Raw genomic sequence first — 20208 nt, 5'->3', positions numbered from 1 at the left:
CTATGAGTCATTTGTAAGTCAGATGTTTGTAACTCAGGGACTGCATGAACTCTTTATTTTATTGTTTTTAAATAATATCTTTTTCTGATTGCAACATTCAAGCTGAAACTAACATTTCCTTTAATGGTAAGCCTCTCAACTATTCTGGAGCTCTCAAGTCGCAATCCTATATACACTAAGGAGAAAGACTCAGTAAATTAAATAAGACAGCCTCATGAAGAGACCGTAAGCCCTAGCCTCATATTTCTTAATACTCAATACTTATCATAAACATACCCTTTCCCCATCATAAATCTTACACGAATAAATCTATGAGTCATATATAAGCCAGATGTCTGCAACTTGGGGACTGCCTGCACTGGGCTAGATCCATGCAGAATTGGCCTGCACTATCAATTTCTCTGTATAGCAGGGGCTCCACACACCCAATGATAATGCAATTTAGGGCACTGGGAAGATCTTGCTGGAGAATATCTTCTTGTGTGAGAAAAGCTTCTCCAAAATGAGGCACAGGCTTCTTCCATGTGTGAGGTAAGATCACCCACCACAGTGCAAAAAACCCAAGTAAGCATGAACTCTCCCAATTCTTCATGTAGCATTCTAAGGGGATAGATACACTCCTGTAGAAAAAGTAGGTAGATACATATACATATATATAATTAGCTTAGGTACCCAGAGATGCCTGGGTTAGGTCTTTTGTAAATGATAACTATTAGGAGTAGTCATTGTTTGGTTTTGGATGTTATGAATGGTCCTATTAGAAATACACATGGCCCTCTGGATGTAGGATACCCATGTGTCTTTGGATGTGGACAATTCCCCCTAAACCCCATCAGCATTTTAAGTTTGTAATGATGGGTATGCGTGACAAGTTTGGTCTAGCATTTGTGGGACAACATAAGCCAACTGTGGACTTAGACCAAGTCTGTTTTTAATTCTTCTAGGCCTCAAAGTTATCCCAAGTATATTGTGATCATTTTAGTTTGTCTTGATTACAAATCAAACCTCTTGTCTGTTGGAGGAAGGTATGAATGTTTCAACTGGCCGCCTTGATTAGCATTTAAGGGCTTCTTACTGCCTTGTGAATTGAAACATTCACACCTATCTCCAAAAGACAAGAGTTCTTTCTCCCACAGATATATAAACTCCATTTTCCTAGTTTCCAACGGATCTCAAAATCTCTGAGGATCCCTGCAGTAGATGAAGGCAAAACATCAGGAGAGAATGCTTCTAGAACATGGCCATACAGCCCGAAAAACCTACAACAACCCAGTAATTCTTGCCGTGAAAGCCTTCCACAATACATTATAGCTATCATTTACTTTGAGGCTCAGGCACTTCTGGATAAGAACAGACATATCATAACATGGATCCACAGAATGCTGTGATGCATTCTACCAAAGTCTTATTTTTATAGACTTAACTGTGTTTTCAAATAAATAATGCAAGAATAACCCAGCAAATATTAGACACACCTGCGTTCCACTGAATGCAGTCAAGGTAAGTGCACAGTTAAAAGTTTAAGTCCCACCAGACTTCAACTCACTAACTTGTATCTAGCTCTAAAGAAAGAATAGTTGAATTGGCTTTCTTAAGAGAAGCAACGATGGAAGATTGGAAGGCTCAGGATCCAACTAATGTTAGTTACTAGAAATTTGTTAATATGAAGACAGAAGTCTCTCTCCTGATATAAACATAATACTGTTGATGTTGCGTATTAAATCTTCTACATATTCACCACACAACCACACACATCTGAAAGAGATTTTAATGTCTGAGGTCTGTAGCAATACAAGGTTTCATCTGTACAAAGGACACAAGAGATCAAGGTTAAATACAGTCATAATAGACAACTTACCAGGGTTCACAACCCTCTGTCAAATATGTATAACAACTGGCTGAAATCGAAGACACACTTTTAAAAAAACCCAAGTTTGCTTTAAAAAGGTAGACATCTTACAAGAGTCCTGTAGGTGCACATTCTATAGCAGATCCAGAAAGTTCAAAGGTGAATCTAGACAACAGTCACAACGGCATCTTATTGCCTTCTATGCTGATTTTCACAGCATGGGATGTTCTGCTTTTTTTCCTGATGTCTGTAAACTTGCGCATCTGTTTGTCCAGGCGGCTGACTCCTTTCTTAGAGCCTGCCTGGAACTTGAAAGAAAACGTAGGAATAGCATTAGGAAGAAGCACATAAACCAACTTTAAAAGAGGAAAAGAAAGACAAACCATGCAAGCTAAAGGCTTTTGCCATTTGATAGCTAAGCTAGTAAAGCCACAGAAAATTCCAATAGCATATTTTCAATGGAGTACTGAGATGCTTTGGCCAGACCTCAACTGGACCAAACTGGTGTCCAGCTCTGGGCACCTCAATTCATGAAGGATATGAATAAGTTGGAACATGTCTAGAGAAGGGCCACCAAAATGATCAAAGGTTTGGAAAAAGGAACGTTGAGATGGGGCCTGGTAGCCATGTTTAAATATGTGAAAGGATGTCGTATTGAGAAGGGGGCAAGCTTCTTTTCTGCCGCTCTGGAGACTAGGAAACAGAGCAATAAATCCAAACTGTGGGAAGAGATATTCCATCTAAACCTAAAGAAAAACTGCCTGACAACAAGAGCTGTACAGCAGTGGAATATGATGCTGCCTTGGAGTGTACTGAAGTCTCATTCTCAGGAGTTTGTTTGTTTTTTTTATTAAAGGCTGGATGGCGACCTGCTGAGAATGCTTTGATTGAAGGGCTGGGGAGATGGACTGGATGGTTCTTATGGTTTATTTCAACTCTGATTATATGTGTATGCATTTCATACACATACACCATTTGAGAACTACCAGAAAAATCATGTCACTTTCATTCTTCATGTTGTAAACCATCAAAAAATCTAGCATGTTCGTAATAATACACAGTCTAATAGAAGATTTGCAAATTACATGTTTTATAATGGTAAGCAATTAAGAGTTAGTCCAGTATCCTCCACTCTCATGAAATGTGGATGAACACTAGCTCACTTTAATAGGCAAAAGGGCCTTCTGTTTAACTGTATAACTTGAAGCTTAAGTGTGCTCGTTAGTCCTCACACACCTATGCAGAATTGAGCCCACACAAAAAGATAACAGGTGAGAACAGAATGTTTATAAAGCTATTTTATACCAAATTGTGTCACTGGTTCAACAAACCCACTATAGTTTACTGCAACTAGTGACTATTCCTCCATCACTTGTTTCCCCAATTCCTTTGAACCAGAAATGCTTGAGTGTGCTGTACTGGTTTGTAGACCTTCCCCAGAACTTTTCTTTCTATTCCACTGAGTGCTCAACACAAAAGCGTTAGTAATGCTACAAAACTATCAGGCCACTCATGTCACAAACAACACACAAGAACAGAGGCCCATGATATTTGTGCAAACAAAATTCACACATGATTTTAACAGTAACAGCCACAGCATGTAAGAAAAAAAGAAAGATGCTGAATACTTTTAAAACGCAGTTAACAAAACTTCCACAGGAGACATTTTGTTTTCACCCAAAGTGTAGGGTTGCTAGACAGTCCTAGGGCAGTGGTTTTCAACCTGGGGTCCCCAAATGCTTTTGGCCTACAACTCCCAGAAATTCCAGCCAGTTTACCAGCTGTTAGGATTTCTGGGAGTTGAAGGCCAAAAACCCCAAGTTGAGAACCACTGGTCTGGGGGCCTCCATTTAGTTTTATCAATGATTTAAATTCACTTGTAAAATTAAAATAAACTCAAAAATGAATTCTTCCAGGACACACAGTATTTGTATTATTAACTTTATGCCCTGCCTTTTTCTAAAACCAGGATTCACGGCAGCTAAAACTGTACTCCTTGTGTGGGATTCCCCATGATAATTCTTTCAGGAGTATATTTCCCCTCCTAGGGATAGATTTCTCTCTCTTGGGGAGATCATTTCTTAGGTGATAGTGGAAGCATGTTAGTTTGTTTCAATGTGTAACACTGGCAACAGCTAAGGCACATGCACTGCTCACACCGTCTTTGACGATAATACCTCTCAGACCTGTCACAAGGAGAATTACAAGGTTATAAGGGCATCCTGTTGCCTTCAATGCTGAACTTGACAGCTCTGTGTACTTTGCCAAGTCGTTTCTGCTCAGCAAACCGCCTCTTGTGTTTTTCCAGCCGACTAATACCTTTTTTAACAGTCACGAGCTGGAAACAATATCTCAGTTAAAAGACCAAAGTTTTGTAAGAAAACTGTAATGCATTACAATATAATTCCTGCCCCTTTTTTTGGCTGCATCTGAATACAAAAAATATGAAACATTCAGCGTTATCAATAATGCCACAAAGGGATCAATTCAAAAGAGAGGACGGGAAAAAGAGACCCACTAGTGTGATAATCTTCAGACTATAAGAAAAAAAGAGTGCTGTAGAAAAATACAAAATCTATTATTCCAAGCAATTCCAATATGACTCATTATCAGAACAGTAACATAAAACTGCCAAATTTTACTGCAACCAACAAATGATTTTCAAATATTCCTAACAAAAATTGGAATACGGAACTATTCTTGCTGTGTTACTGGACTATTTGTAGGGAGAGTACTAAGTTCTTAAGCTATAAAAAAAATATCTGTACGGATACCATGTGGAAATGTTTGGAATACAATACCAATGAGAATGAAGAATGGATGTCATAATATTTAAAGGTCAAAGGTTCACTCTTTCTGAACAAATCTTTCATTCCTGCATCCCGTTTACTTACTCTGGAAGATTCCATCTCCACATTCCACTTTGGCCTCACTACATAATCCTTGTTGGAAGGCATGGGAACTCTAGCGCGAGCACAAAATCCTGGATCTCCCGGTCGAAGAGCTCTGAGAAAATACATCAAAGATGTTGCTCAGTAATTAAAGGCCAATCAGTCTTAAGTCTTCCTCTCAAATTATTTTATTTCTGAAATGAACCTTGAGCATACACTTTATGCCTATATTTCACCCCTCTCTTCATTTCCCTTACACAAAATTCAAAGCTACTCTATATTACATACTACAGACTCAGAGTTGGGAGACCACTAAAATGGAAGGAACAAAAGCATACTTTTCTTCTCCCGTTAACACCTTCTCCAAGTCCCTACGAGGCGTTTGACCTCCGGAGCTGTAAAGACAGAAGAAAGACCCTTTGTTACATAAGGAAACAATCATGCTGTAATCCCTTCTCCATAAATCAACAAGAGCGAACAGACATCCATAAAGTGACATTGCAGCAGCATCCATTACGTTAAAGCAGACAAATAGAACTACTTGCGAACAACTTTAATTATAAACATTCCAGGACACAAAGCGAAGAGTGTCGAGGACAGCAAGCCAAAATCTGGCAAGGTTTTTCTGGATTGCAATTCTCAGAAACATTTAGCCAGAAGAACCATTATTTAATAATGGCTGGGGGATTCTGGAAGTTATTACCCCAAAACGTTAAGTTTGGCAACTTATAAGGCTGGCTTAAAGGTAGAAGTTACCTTTGACAGAAACAGCCCTAATGCTGAAAGATGTTGCACACACAGACATGTCACCTACCTGCTCAACCTCCTTCGCTGTGGCATCTGCTCCAAATCTCTCTGTTCTCTTTCCTCTCTAGTCATTCCCTTGTAATTTGACGTTAGGCCAAAAATAGGCCGAGACCACTCATCTATGTTTGTAAAAGTAAAACAAAAATTAATGAGGTAAGATCAACAACAGCATTCATACGCAATGCACCTACAAGGCATACCTATTAATGCAGAAGTGTTTGGCCTTAGGTATCTTCAAGTACTGCTTACGTTTAGTATAGATTAGAAGCTCATTTACATTATGGGTCCCATGCTTCTAACTTTTTCAATTCTAACACCAAATGAGAAGTTTGGCTTTTATTTTAGATGTCTTTAAGACGTCATGCTTTCTGCAATAAACTTTGAAAATGTGATGCATATATTCACACACCATGGCTGAGATCCTATTTGGTTTTGCTGGAGTGGAACTGACTAGATTGCACAGTGCCTCATGTATGGCTGCTTCTTTTCTCGGGGCCTAGTTCTGGAAGTATGGGAAATATAGCTTAGGAAACTGTCAAAAAGAAACAGGAGTTCTTTTGGAGCAAGATGTTGGATCATGAGGTTGCCTCCCAACTGTAGGGATTTTTGGATGAAACAAATTATCTAGATCCATTTCAATCTGGTTTCAGGCCTGGCTGTGGAACAGAGACAGCTTTGGTTGCCTTGGTGGATGACCTCCGCAGAAAGTTAGATAGGGGAGTGTGCCTTTGTTGATTCTCCTGGACCTCTTAGAAGCTTTCGCTACCATTGACTAGGGTATCTTTCTGGGTTGTCTTTCTGAGATGGAACTGGGAGGCACTGTTTTATAGTGGCTCTGGGCCTTCCTAGAGGGCCATATCCAGAAGGTGGTGCTAAGGGACTCCTGTTCAAACCTCTGGTCACTGACCTGTAGGGTTCCTTGGGGTACCTCGGGGTTCTGCGCTGTCTCCCATGCTGTTTAACATATACATGAAACCACTGGGAGAGGTTACCGAGAGTTTGGAGTTCTGTGCCACCTATATGCAGATGACACCCAATTCTACCACTCCTTTCCATTTAAGGCCAAGGAAGCTGTCCTGACCCTAAACGAGTGTCTATCATCAGTAATGGACTGGATGAGGGCAAACAAATTGAAACTTAATCCACACAAGACAGCGGTACTCCTGGTCAGTCATAAGAAAGACCAGGAATAGGGATCCATCCTGTACTAGATAGGGTCACACTCCCCCTGAAGACACAGGTCCATTAAAAACATGATACAAATTCATTCACAAGTTCATTAAACAATAAATTATAACATGCAGATTAAAACCAATTAACAAGGTATACTTACTAATTAGTTTCCCTGCCATGTCCTTATTGGGCCGTGATTCCTTAGGGTGTTTGTAAAGATACATCACTGCTCTTCCAATTCCACTATGTTTTAAAGTCTCTTGGCTCACACTAGGCAACTGAAAAAACAGAAACACGACATTTATTCATCCCCCAAATTGTAGTCTGCTTTGCGGCTAAGATGAAAAGGTTTCAGGGAAGGAGATTTAAACATCAGGGCAGGAATTTCAAACGTTAAAGCAGCAGATAGTTTGTTTCAATAACTTGGGAATCTCTGTATCAGACACTTCACATGACAGTGGACAGGCAGGGAATGATTTTAGATCTAGAGATTTCTACTAGTATAGGAGATTCTAAATCCTAACTTTTATTTTATGGAAAATCATATACTGTAACTAATTCTATGGAATACTGCTACAGTTACCTTGTACATGAGTAAATTGATATTTTTATTTATTACAAATAAATAAATTGTATTTATTTATTATTTTATAAATAAAACATTTATTACACATTATACCCATTGTACCTGCAAGGGTTTGGTTCCATAACCCTGTGTGGATGTGAAAAAAATGTGGATGATCATGCCCAATATTATTAAATGATGGCAAATTGAAAGTCTTATCACCATTTAATAATATGGTGCATGGCAATTCATAGTTCATTGAAATCACAGATCCTGAGCCTAGGAGGGCCCATGATACACACATATTTTTTCTTTGATGGCCATACTCATTCATTTTCTTGATATTCATCATAAAAATATAAGCCCAACCTTCCATATAAGCCACACAAACTCTACAAGGGAAATACAAGGGACTAACCTCTTGAAGAATCTTCAGAAGCTCCTCCCGAATCTTCAGGGCTGGAAGGCTTCGGTCTGGTAGTGGAGAAAGCCACTCTTTAATGGCTGACATCACTCCGCTGTCAATGAAAGTTTCTTTCAGATCCTGCCTAGAAATTTAGAGCAACCACCATGAGAACTGGAGGAATAGAGATTTCTTTTGGCAACCAACCAACAAATCCACATGTCTTATTTCTATTCTAATGTTAGCTCGAGGCATCTATGCCTAAAACAAACAAACTACAAGCATAGGTTTATAGATGCCCAAGTCATCAAAGTTGACTGTAATTTAGGTCTTTCATTTTAATCAGTAAGTCTGTAGGACCTCAATATGATATTGGACTCCCAACTCCCAGCAGCTCTAGACAGAACAGCCAATAGTTAAAAATTGTGATATTTAGCGTCTGGCAACATCTTGGAGTCTTGGAAAGTTGTGTAATACAGCGTGAGAAGCTTTTGGGAACAAGTTATTTGTTTTCCTGAAATGCCTTAAAATCATATTGAATGTAAATTGATTAAGTGAATGTGAATTGAAATCACTCTAAATGAGATGAATTCAATGCCTTGGAAATGAAAACGGAGTTTTAAAACGTCACACTCTGCACTTCAGAAACTCATAACTAATGTAATGCACCAAACCTTCCAAAATATGACAAGAATTTGACTTACTTTTTAAGGTGCATAACTACAGTTGGAAGCAAAGTTAGCTTCTTAAGAGCTGGTTTCTTCTGTGTATTCAGCTGCCTGTCTTCCTGTAAAAAGTAATTAAAATGAAGTAAGCAACACTTCAGATCAGACGTCTTGTAAAGCACATTGACATCAAATCTTCTGAGGCAGAATAAGCAAGGAAAATTATGTTTTGGAAAATGCCTTTTGGTTTGCTCACTGCTCCTAAGTATCATTTGAAGGTTATCTCTGTGCTATTTTCAAAACAATGCAATTTGGCCACATTTATATATTTGATTCAATTGTACCCAAATAACTGAATTCAATGTGGCCTATTTCAAAACAATACAGATAAAAAAACTATACACCCACTTCAGTATAAATATAAATATAAAAGTTATTGAAATACATTTAAATACATAAATATATAAAGTTAAAAACAATAACATTAATTACAAGACTATACACGCCATGAAACAGCACAGAACAGCCTTAAAAACTAACCAGTTTCTAAAAACCTGATAGCCCAAGAATGTTTTAACATGCTAGGGGAAAGAGAGCAAAGACTTGGTCTCCCCAGGAGGGGAATTGCAAGGTTTTGGGAGCAGCCACTGAGAAGGCGCTCTCCCTTGTTCTCACCCACAGAGCTTGGAAGGCAATGGACCAAAGATAAAGTCCCCCTGAGACATTTCAGAGTTTCGTTTGGCTCATAAAAGGAAATACAGTGTAACCAAATAGGGCTTTATGCATCGTCACCACCACTGTGAATAGTGCCTGGAAACAGACTGGAAGCCAGTAGAGCTGTTCCAGTAAGTACTAACAATGTGGTTATGGTTCTTGGGCCAATTCAAGCTTCTGAATACTTTTCCAGGCAGCTCGACATAGCACGTACTACACCGATCCGAAGAGGATTTAACTAAGGCATGCGTTTTGTTCAATCCAGACACTAGGTGGGGTCTAATAGAATACATTCAATGGCAGACCTGCTTCTGTCACTGGAACTGTTACAGCCCGCGGCCAGGGACCTCAAAACCTGTTTCAAGGGTGCCTCTTTCAACATGGTACTTTGGGCTGAAGGGAGGAGGGGCTTTTTTTTTTTGGCTGCACTTGCACTGCAGCACCAGCATGACATTGAATTTATGCTATTATATCTTTTCACTAAGGAGAACCTGATGGGATCCGTTTCCAGGAAAAGCATTTATAATTGATTCTGGATTTGTTTTTGGTTTTTTGCATTGGAATGGTCACATGCAGCTTCCAAGGAAACCTTTGTGATCCTCAAAGAATCCACCCTCAAATTTAAAAAAATTTAAACCCACAACCTGTTATGGGTTGCAAGGAGCACTTTTGCCCCTTTTTAAAATCCTACCAGTTGTTTTAGACTGCGTGTGCTCAAAACCATGTGACTTTTTCACTTTTGGTTTTGGGAATAGTGGTTGCTACTAAACCTAAAATAACGGTGGGGACAAGGTGAGTGCTTCCCATGCTTCAGATCTCATTAAAAATCAAGAATATTATGGGTAGATGGATTATATGGAGGTAAAGCATGCCCTGTTATTTCATCATTTTTCAGCTCCAAAGTTTTGCTCCAATTCAGTTCTTGCTTTGGATGCTGCCAATTACTACTCTTTCTTCTCCACAACTCATGTGATGTCTATTCTTGTATTTTGCCAGCTTATTCTCTTATCTTCAGAAACCTCATTTTCTTGTCCAGCAGTATCATAATCTAACATAGATTTATGCACTTATGCAAAGAAGATTCTAGTCTATATCCAAATGTTAGTCCCAAATCCAAACGTTAGTCCCAAAATAGAGTAGATCCATTGAATCAGTGGAATTTATGTAAGCATTGACTTACCGTTCAGAAGTTGATTCAGTGAGTCTACTCTAGCTGGGACTAGCAATTGGATTTTATGCCAATATCAGATGCTGTACTGCCAATGATTCCACCTGCTTCCTTGCTGTAAAATGCGAACAAACATAAAAGATATGACAGGGCAAACTTTACAAGCAGAGCTATAGCATTTGTACATAAAAACTGGCTAAGAACCTCTTCAGTTGTAGATAAATACTAAAACATGAAGAAAATTGTATTCAGACCCACTCACTCAATGCTACTCATGTAAACACAATTGCTTCCAATAGCTTACAGAGAAAGACTAGCAGACTTCAGGATGGTTAGATCTGGCAAGGTTTTGCTCTTTAGAAAACCGGAGGCTAAAATCAACCATATGCAAAACAGTAGCCTTATATGTGTGAAGAGGGCAATGGTGATGTACTTATAACATTGCCACATGGTGTCAGAACTTAGCTTGTAGCCCTGTCATATATAAACACACTCCCGCGTGAGTCTACACTGTGTTGGTATTGAAAAAAAACCTGGAATATTTTGTGACCTGTAGAAAAAATACTCAAAGAGATTTGCCAATAGACCCGGAACTACTTTCTGCCCACCCAAACATGAAATCAGATGGGACTTGAATACAGGAGACATACCTCTGCTGCTTCGTTCATCTTAACAATCATCGCACTGACAACATCATCAGCATCACTAATGAAAGTCCCACCATCACGGTTGCGCCGGCGCTTGCCACTCATGCTCTTCTTCCGTTGTAACATCATATCAAAATCTGACATGAAGTCCATACTAAAATGCAGAACATTTCAACCAAGTCAGACTAAGCATTTCAATAAAGTCAGTCTGATGCTTTAATTTAGGTTTCCAAATCAAGAAATTGAGGTAATTAAAAAGGTATCTAGCAATAGTTACAAGAAAGACTCACTGCTTTCCTCTTTTGATATTGTCATCAGAGTCTGAATCATCTGCTGCTTCTTTCCTCTCAGCTTTCTCTTCATCCAAATCTTCTTGATTAAACCCCTTGATTTAAAGACAATACAAGTCAATTGCAATTACAAAAATCTGCCCCAAATATACAGTAATTGTGTGACACTATATAAATCATTTACTAAATCTAAAATTTCAAGATAGAATTTAATCCAGGTGGTTATTTTTAATCTGGGGATGTTATTTACATTCATTTGAATCCTGTAGGTGTGGTACACTGGCTAAATAAACTAGCACAGGTAACAATGAAAACAGGAGGAAAATGGCTGCCAACACAATGGCTGGAAGAGTGGGCATACCTTCTCTTCTCCCTCACCACCACTACACAATTGTGGAAAAAGGGCACTACTAGTGAAGCAAATCAATGTGATTTTAGCCATAGTATTTGACAAACAGAAAGGCTGATAAAGTGGAGCAACAGAATCCAGCAGAAACAATACAGTATTGAGAATCTTTAGAATAGAAATATAGACAAGACATAGCCACAGAAGCTTCAACCAGATTTTGGGGAGGGCGGTAAGGAAAAAAAAAAGTTCATGGCATACTTACTGTAAATTCTTCTTCCTCCTCATCTCCAGATTCTCCAAATATATCTGCAATGAGGTTTCTGCAAACAGAAAAACAAAGGTCTTTAATTGCTTATACAAATGCTATCAATATCAGATATTGCTAATAAGATATGTAGTTCTGAATTACAATTTTAAAATTCAGAAGAGCAGTAACTGCACCCCACTTTCAAGTAGAAGATAAATTCTGGTCCCTTTAACAATATACATTTCTCATCTATCTGTTCTTCCAGATCATAAAGCTTTCCCTCTGTTACTTGAAAGGCACTTACTCTTGTTCATTTCCTGATTCACTATCGCTTCCAAAAAGATCTTTCTCTTCCTTCTTCTTTCCATCATCCACCTTGTCATCATCATCCTCGCTATCTGAAGTCAGAACTTTCTTTTGTTTCTCGTATTTCTCAGTTGCATCATCACTATCAGATTCTTCACCATCTGAAATTATGCGTCCTTTTTTGGCAGCTGTCAACACAGATGAACAAATTAAGTGAAGCATCAATAATGGAACACTAAGTGATCAATTGCTGCACCAGAATCTTTACGTAACATCCCAAAGAGCAGAAACCCCTCAGAAACTTCTAAGTCATTGAGCTGTTGGATGACTGGTGGGAACTAACAGAATTCAGAGGTCCCCTCTCTTATTCAAGAGCAGGTGATGAGGACAAGCCCATAACAAATAGTCAAAATCTTTTTTTAGTCTAAATAATGTTGTGTTTTTTAAAAAACTATTCACCATTTTAACCTATTTTAGTTTCATACATCAACAGTCATAACAGTGAAGGCACATTAAGGGCCTTTTGTAGAAATTTGTTGCAGCTTCAAACTACATTAAGTAAACTCTCTTTTCAGCCTTAACAAAGTAATACTTTTTACAGAAATAAGATTCCAGAGAATTCAGTCTTAAAACAGTCTCCTCCAGAAGTTAGTAACATAAACCATTTTGATAACACAGGGCATGCAACATTTTAAAACTTGGTTGTATTACCCTCATTATCACAAAGTTTGTCAGGAGCTTAGGCTAAAAAGTCATCTTATCCCTAAACATATTACTGGAAAGTGTCACTAACACGGTTAAGATAAAACTGTAAATACCTTTCCTCATCCAAGCTGGTCAAGTTATATAAAAACCCATAGAGGGCAACATTTCGCCCATCTTGGAACTAAAGATCATTTCACACACAAATGTTCACAACTGCCCAATGTTACAGACTGATCACAGATCAACCTCAGAGATAAAATATTCCTATTTCCATTTCAATTAAGTCAACTCTCAAGAACTGAATAATCGACTAAAGAGAAATACAGCAATGCACTGCAAGCTGGTATTAAATTAATATTTCCTTACGTGCTATTTCTTCATCCTCACTGTCAGAGAGAACAGCAGCTTTTCTCTTTGCTGATTTTTCCTCCTCTTTCTCCTCTTCCTCATCACTGTCTGCTATCTTTCGCTTTTTAGGACTTTCTTCTTCCTCCTCGCTATCAGAATCACGAAGTCTTTTTCCCACTTGATCACTATCTGAAATTTCAGCAGAATTCTCTGTTTCCTCTTTTTTCTTATTTGTTCTACTGTTGTCTTCTGACTCTGGTTCCACTTTGTTTTTGGGAACATCTTCCGCTTCAGAGTCACTGGACTGAGGCTTTGGCCCCTCATTTTCGGAGTCACTGACAAGAGGTTTGGGAACAATGTCATTATCTGAGTCAGTATCATTATTTTTTTCAGGTTCTTCATTTTCTGAATCACTGCCCAAATGTTTCTCTGGCTCCTCATTTTCTAAGTCACTTGTATGATCTTTATGTGATTCCTCGTTTTCAGAATCACTAGCCAAATGCTTTTGGGGCTCTTCAGTCTCAGAATCACTGTCATGGCCTTTGGTAGGCTCTTCAGACTCAGAATCACTGGCCTGATTATTTGCAGCATCCTCATTCTCAGAGTCACTAGCATGGTGAACTGGGTGATCATCATTATCAGAGTCACTGTCTTTACTTATAGGTGCACCTTCATTTTCTGAGTCACTGGCATGATGATTTGGAGCCTCCTCATTTTCGGAATCACTATGTTTTTGCCTTGGAGTATCTTCATTTTCCGAATCTGTCATAGGTTCTCCTCTTGTATGTCTATCGTCTTCTCCATCACTGACTTCATTCTAAAATTATTTTTATAAACAAGAAATGGAAAACAGTGGTATCAATATTTCAGAGATTTCATTAGAATTATGCCTACGGTCCTTATATTTACTAATGCCTATTGATCCAGTTACAAAAATGAAAGACTCCTGAGATCTTCAGATACAGGGTGGGAGATAAATATTTTAATTAATATGAAATAGATGATTTTTGACAAAAACATCTAGGCATATAAACAAGTATATAAAGTGTACAGGTAGTCCCCAAGTAATGAACAAGATAGATTCTGTAGGGTTGTTCTTAAGTTGAATTTGTATGTAAGTCATATTAGGTACATTTTTAAAGTGTAACTCCAGCCATATAGAGAGACGGGGGGAGGGAGAGAGAGCGGGCTGTGGATAGCATAGAGAAGGGTTAACACCACTGTGGTGTTTGTTTTGATATCTGTGGCCCCATTCAGAAGATTTCACCTCACTTTCTGTCCCTGTGATCATTAGATTTTGAAAAAAATGGCTTGTTGTGAAAACAAGAATTTGTGATAAAGCTTCAGTGGAGATGCCTTTTCACTATGATAACTCTTCCAAGAGTGAATTTCCCTTCCTAGGGGTAGATTTCTCTCACTTTCTGCTGTCTCAACCCCATTAACTATGAGTCATTTGTAAGTCAGATGTTTGTAATTCGGGGACTGCCTGAACTCTTTATTTTATTGGGTTTTTTAAATAATATCTTTTTGCTGCTTGCCACATTCAAGCTGAAACTAACATTTTCTTTAACATAAACCTTCTCAACTATTCTGGAGGTCTCAAGTTGCCATCCTATATACACTAAGGAGAAAGGCTCAGTAAAATAAATGAGACAGCCTCATGAAAAGACAGAAATCCCAGGCCTCACATTTCTTAATACTCAATAATTATCATAAACAGTAACAAAATAATCTATTCTATTATTTTTAGCAGTCAGTATTCCCTAAATTATCTTAAATACCGTGGCATACATAGCATTTTCAAATGAAGCTATTCTTATCCTAATTTATACCATCTCTCAGATTATTTGATAGCCATTTCCACAACAAAATTAAACATAACAACTTTAAGTGAAATGTTCTCCAAAGACAAATCTTCTACATACTTTGTCTTCCAACACACACATTAACTACCATACTTTGAATTTACATTACCAGTGATTACACTGTTTACTGAAAAAGTACAACTAAATATATTTATGGATGTTTGCAGAGTTATCAGGACTTTTATTTTGTATAATTCCCTTCCCTGATAATTTGTTTAGGAAATCAGTAATGCCTGACAAACCATTCTTTGCTTTCTACTAATGTAAAGTGTTTAGAACGGTTACACAGCTTTCCAAGAAACTTCACTTTACATCCTATGTACTTGACTTCAAGAATTTCATTAATACCTCTGAATGTTGTCCTATGCTTGCATTTTCTGATCCAGAGAGTTGATCATTTCCGTTATCTTCCATGTCTGAACCTGAATCACGCTCATCCTGTACCGGTGTGGCTCCACCGTCATCTACAACATTAAAAAAATAAGAATGAAGAATAATAACTTTTTCCATCTTGAAGCTGCCAGGTATTTTTGCTAGTTCTAGATAAACAAATTACATTAAAATTAGAAAAATATTATACAGATATAGAAATCCCAGCACTATCAAACATGACAATGAAACCCATGTTTCATTCTCACTGAAGTCAATGGAGGTTTACGTTAATATATTTCATTTTATCAACAAGAACCAATTATTGATCATTTTTAGTAAAATCTGTGAATAATTAAATTCACAAAAGTCAAAATCACAAATGTAAAGGGACAACTGTACACATTATCTTTTAAAATATAGAAAGGCTCAAATGTCAGTATATCCTAACAAGGACTTAAAAAGGAGGGAGGTGAGACAAAGGTGACAATTTACGGCTCACACATCCATTTCTTAGACCACATATTACCTGAGTTATCAAATTACATTAAGCATAAGGCCAATGAAATCACTGCAGTAACATAAACATAAACAAAAACTGGTGTCATAGGTACACATGGATTCAAAACAAGGTGATATCAGGACCAAATAAAATCTTACCAATGTTCATATTTTTTGCCTGCTGGCAGGATGACCTACAGGACAGTGAAAACTAAAAGAAAAAGGGAGATTAAAAAATATTTTAATACCAAGATGACAAAAATCAAACCAGTGCATGCCATGGCTATCTCCTCCCCCCTGGAAAGCCGCAAGGTGTACTTAAGTATTGTCAAAGGCTCTCATGGCTGTAATCACTGAGGTGTTGTGTGGTTTCTCGGCAGTATGGCTATGTTTTAGCAGCATTTTTTCTTGACGTTTCCTGTGAAGATGCCAGCCATAGATGCAGGCAAAACATCAGGAGAAAATGCTGCTAGAACATGACCATACATACAATCACACAACACCCCACTGAACTTAATGCAGAATTAACAAAGTTTGACCCCACCTCAACCACCATGGTTCAACGATATGGGATTAATGCAATGACATCATGTGGAATGGTTGTTCCAGATGGGAGGGGGGAAATGGGGGGAGAGTATACACATCCAACTAATATATAAAATGTTAATATTGCAAAGTGATACTTGAAACAATACAGATAAGGTCTGTATTTCAAACCCTGTTAAATGATTGGATATATCAATAAAATAAATTTGAAAAAATGATATGAGGTTATGGGAGGTGTCATTTGGTAAGGTGCCAGCACTTTTGAGCAGAGGTTACAGAGCTTGTAAAACTACAGTGTAGATGTGCCCAAATCCCACACTAATTCCAAAGTAGATGCAGCCAAATATTCCCTTATCTATGAACTATTTTATCCACACGGATGCTGTGTAGTCAATCGACTACATGTTTTATCCTAGGTTATTTTATTGGCTTATTTTTAATTTTTTGTTTTAACTGTTGTCTGTTTTATCTCTATTTTTGTCATTGCACATGGCCATTTTTTGCCATTTTTGTCTTTGGAAGCCACCCTGACTCCCTTCAGGAAGAGAGGATAGGTTAAAAATAAAGTATTATTATTATTCTGAGGAAACCATCTGCCAGTAATTAGTAAAGGTTTTCCCCTTGATATGAAGTCTAATCATGTCCGACTCTGGGGGGTGGTGCTCATCTTCATTTCTAAATCAAAGCGCTGGCATTGTCTCTAGAAGCCTCCAAGATCATGCGGCCAGCATGACTGCATGGAGCACTATTACCTTCCTGCTGGAGTGGTACCTATTGACCTACATAGATTTGAATGTTTTTGAACTGCTAGGTTGGCAGAAGCTGGGGCTAACAGTCGAAGCTCACTCCACTCCCTGGATTTGAACATTTTGGTTAGCAAATTCAGCAGTTTAGTGGTTTAACCCACTGAACAGTGTAGATGTGCCCAAATCCCACACTAATTCCAAAGTAGATGCACCTAAATATTCCCTTATCTATGGACTAATTTATCTGCACTGGTGTTGTGTAGTCAACTGACTACATGTTTCACCCTAGGTTGTTTTATTGGGTTATTTTTTGTTCGTTTTTAATTGTTGTTTGTTTCTGTTTTATCTCTATTTTTGTCACTGTATGTGGCATTTAATATTTACCATTTTTGCCTTTGGAAGCCGCCCTCCATTCCTATGGGGAGAGAGGGCGAGTTAAAAATAAATTATTATTATTATTATTATTATTACTGAGGAAACCGTCTGCCACTATGACTCCATCTATACTGAACACTTAAAGCAATTTCAAAAGACAGTATTCAAGCAAGTGGTTTTGCTGTGAGAATTATCATACAGGAATTCCTGGAACCAGTTTGGTGATGACAGAAACCATGGATGACTGATGGTTAGGCTTGGGCGGTTTCATTCGTTAATTTCGTAATTCGTTATTAATTCGTATTTAAATTAGCTTACGATCCAATATTGAGCCATGCAGGAATAGTGTGAGGAGTAAATTAGATTCGAAACAATTTTTTCAATTTATTTCGTAATTATTTCAAAATTATTTTGTAATTATTTTCGCATGTCTGGTGTAAGTTTTATAGTTGTTGTTTGTTTTATCACACCAACACTCAACAATAGAGGGAGAGGGAAGCTTCAGAAGTTCCCCCTGTCCCATTTGGAGGTTTTTTTAGCATATTGCGCAATCGCGCCCGCCATTAACGAATCGATTCGTAATTATACGAAATTTCGTAAATTTTTAAAAGGAAAATTTCAGAATTCTTTAAAAAAACGAAACGTGATGGACCCCTAAAAACGAAACGAGTTTAGAAACAAATTTTTCCGTTGTTACCCAAGCCTACTGATGGTATGAAGGGCTTTTGTGCACGCTTGCTGACTAGCTGCTTCATTCGACTGCATTAAAAGGTGAGCGTAGATGGGGTCTTAGTGGCACTGAGCCCTGGCAAAGTGGTGTCAAACTGCATTGATTCTACAGTGTAGATCAGGAATGGGTAACCTTGGGTCCTCCAGGTGTTTTGGACTTCAATTCCCACCATTCCTAACAGCCTCAGGCCCCTTCCTTTTCCCCCTCAGCCGCTTAAGCTTAAGCGGCTGAGGGGGAAAAGGAAGGGGCCTGAGGCTGTTAGGAATGGTGGGAATTGAAGTCCAAAACACCTGGAGGGCCCAAGTTTGCTCATGCCCGGTGTAGCTACACCCAAAGATTGCCTCATCTTGGCCTATGGCTTGTTCTATCCACATCAGGGCGATGGCTGTGAATTCTGAGGAAATGGCCTGCCAAGAAACGAGGCCCACTCCCTCCACGCGGCCTAAAGGCACAAGACAAAAGGAGCCCCAAAGGGAAGTGATTATCTCGGGCGGGAAAGGATTTTTAGCGGCTTGAAACCTGGGAACAGGCCGCCTCCGGGTGAAGCTCGCGGCCTGGTCTTCCCACGGCCCACAGCCTGGCTTTCCTGGGACTGTACCTGAGGCCCCCCCGCGGCAGGGTTCCGTCTCCATCGGCCCGCCTCCCACTCCCAAAGGGCCCACGAGCGGAAGGGAAAGGGCGGGGCTCCCAACTGAGGCGAAGGAAGCGCCGGGACAAGAGGCGAGAGCGGGAGAATCACCTTCCAGGGCCTAAGCCGGAAGCGACCGTATCCATGACCTTCCCAGGCGCCCTCGCGGCGGCGGCGACAACTTCCGCCGCTCTGAAATGGCCTTCTGCGCATGCGTCGCCCTCCCAGCGCGCGAGGGCCCTGTCACGTGTCTCCATGGTGTTACCTTGCGCGGAAGTCGGAAAAGAGTGTCACGGCGGGAAAGGCTCGGCTTGTAACTTTTCCCGGAGACGGAAATGCCTCAATATCTGCTTTGAACTGGGGCCTCTTCCACAGAGCTGAATAAAATCCCACATCTGCTTTGAACAGGGATATATGGCTGTTGTTAAGTGCCTTCAAGTTATTTCCAATTTAAGGGAATGGTGGTAATAATGAGATTTTCTTTACTGCCCTATGGACAATGTCAATGAGACCCCATCTATATTATATGGCAGGGTAGACTAATATAATCCAATTCAAAGCAAATAATCTGGATTTTATATATTGTACCAGTGTGAGTGGGGCATGAGGCCCTTTCTAAACAGTATCTGCTTTGAACAAATATATGGCAGTGTGGACCCAGGGTGCCAAATGGTGATGGGTCCTCACCAAACTACAAAACCTCAGAATCTCATAGCATTGAGCCATGACAGTTATTGGGCCCTTTCATACAGACCTATATCCCAGAATATCAAGGCAGAAAATCCCACAATATCTGCTTTCTGTCTCGATATTCTGTGATATAGGGCTGTGTGGAAGGGCCCTGGGTTATCTGAGTCCACACTGCCATATATTCCAGTTCAAAGGAGATAATGTTGAGATCGGGGGTGACCCCCCCCCCCCCCCCCGCAGACTCTGTTAAATATAGTTCAAAATCAGGGAGTTAATAGTTTTGCCAAGGATACCAGGCTGGAATGATCCCATAATCCCTTATCTCCCCCCATGTGGGAACCTAAGGTTTTTTTCCTATGGCCCCACATGGCAAGGCCTCTGTAACCCAAACTTTATGAACTTCTTCCAACTTCTATAAACTTTGGGAACTTTTATCAACTTTTGAAGACTTTTAAGACTTTTAGGAATTTCCATGGACTCTTTGTCAAATCCCTATGAACTGTGAACTCTTATTAACTCTTTTTACCAACTTTTCCAAACTTATGTGAACTTCAATGGACTTTGGGGGGCTGATGTGATTTTCCCTTAGACCCTGCATGATTCCCCCCCCCTTCCTATGAATTCTTTGTAT

At 39.1% G+C, this 20208-nt stretch overlaps 1 protein-coding gene across 3 annotated transcripts; it reads right to left on the bottom strand.

The window, feature by feature from the left end:
• Positions 1 to 1750: 1750 nt before the first annotated feature.
• On the bottom strand, positions 1751 to 19115 carry IWS1 (interacts with SUPT6H, CTD assembly factor 1). Of its 3 annotated transcripts, XM_060768130.2 has the most exons (16): positions 18999 to 19115; positions 16022 to 16073; positions 15341 to 15456; positions 13146 to 13944; positions 12073 to 12262; positions 11784 to 11841; positions 11173 to 11267; positions 10886 to 11036; positions 8393 to 8475; positions 7704 to 7833; positions 6881 to 6998; positions 5555 to 5666; positions 5079 to 5135; positions 4744 to 4855; positions 4027 to 4187; positions 2070 to 2157 (listed from the first exon to the last, which is right to left on the bottom strand). In XM_060768130.2, the coding sequence occupies exons 1-15, from the start codon at positions 19098 to 19100 to the stop codon at positions 4059 to 4061; spliced, it is 2304 nt and encodes a 767-aa protein (XP_060624113.2). In that variant the 5' UTR covers positions 19101 to 19115; the 3' UTR covers positions 2070 to 2157; positions 4027 to 4058. The 3 variants fall into 3 exon arrangements, with proteins under 3 accessions (XP_060624112.2, XP_060624114.2, XP_060624113.2); XM_060768129.2 differs by lacking the exon at positions 4027 to 4187 and having other exon boundaries at positions 1751 to 2157; XM_060768131.2 differs by lacking the exons at positions 4027 to 4187; positions 18999 to 19115 and adding an exon at positions 18858 to 18992 and having other exon boundaries at positions 1751 to 2157.
• Positions 19116 to 20208: the final 1093 nt, after the last annotated feature.

Source organism: Anolis sagrei, chromosome 3 (assembly GCF_037176765.1).
Source record: "Anolis sagrei isolate rAnoSag1 chromosome 3, rAnoSag1.mat, whole genome shotgun sequence".
Lineage (NCBI taxonomy): Eukaryota > Metazoa > Chordata > Lepidosauria > Squamata > Dactyloidae > Anolis > Anolis sagrei.
The sequence above is the reverse complement of the archived record's forward strand: the minus strand, read 5'-3'. Positions and strand labels throughout refer to the sequence as shown.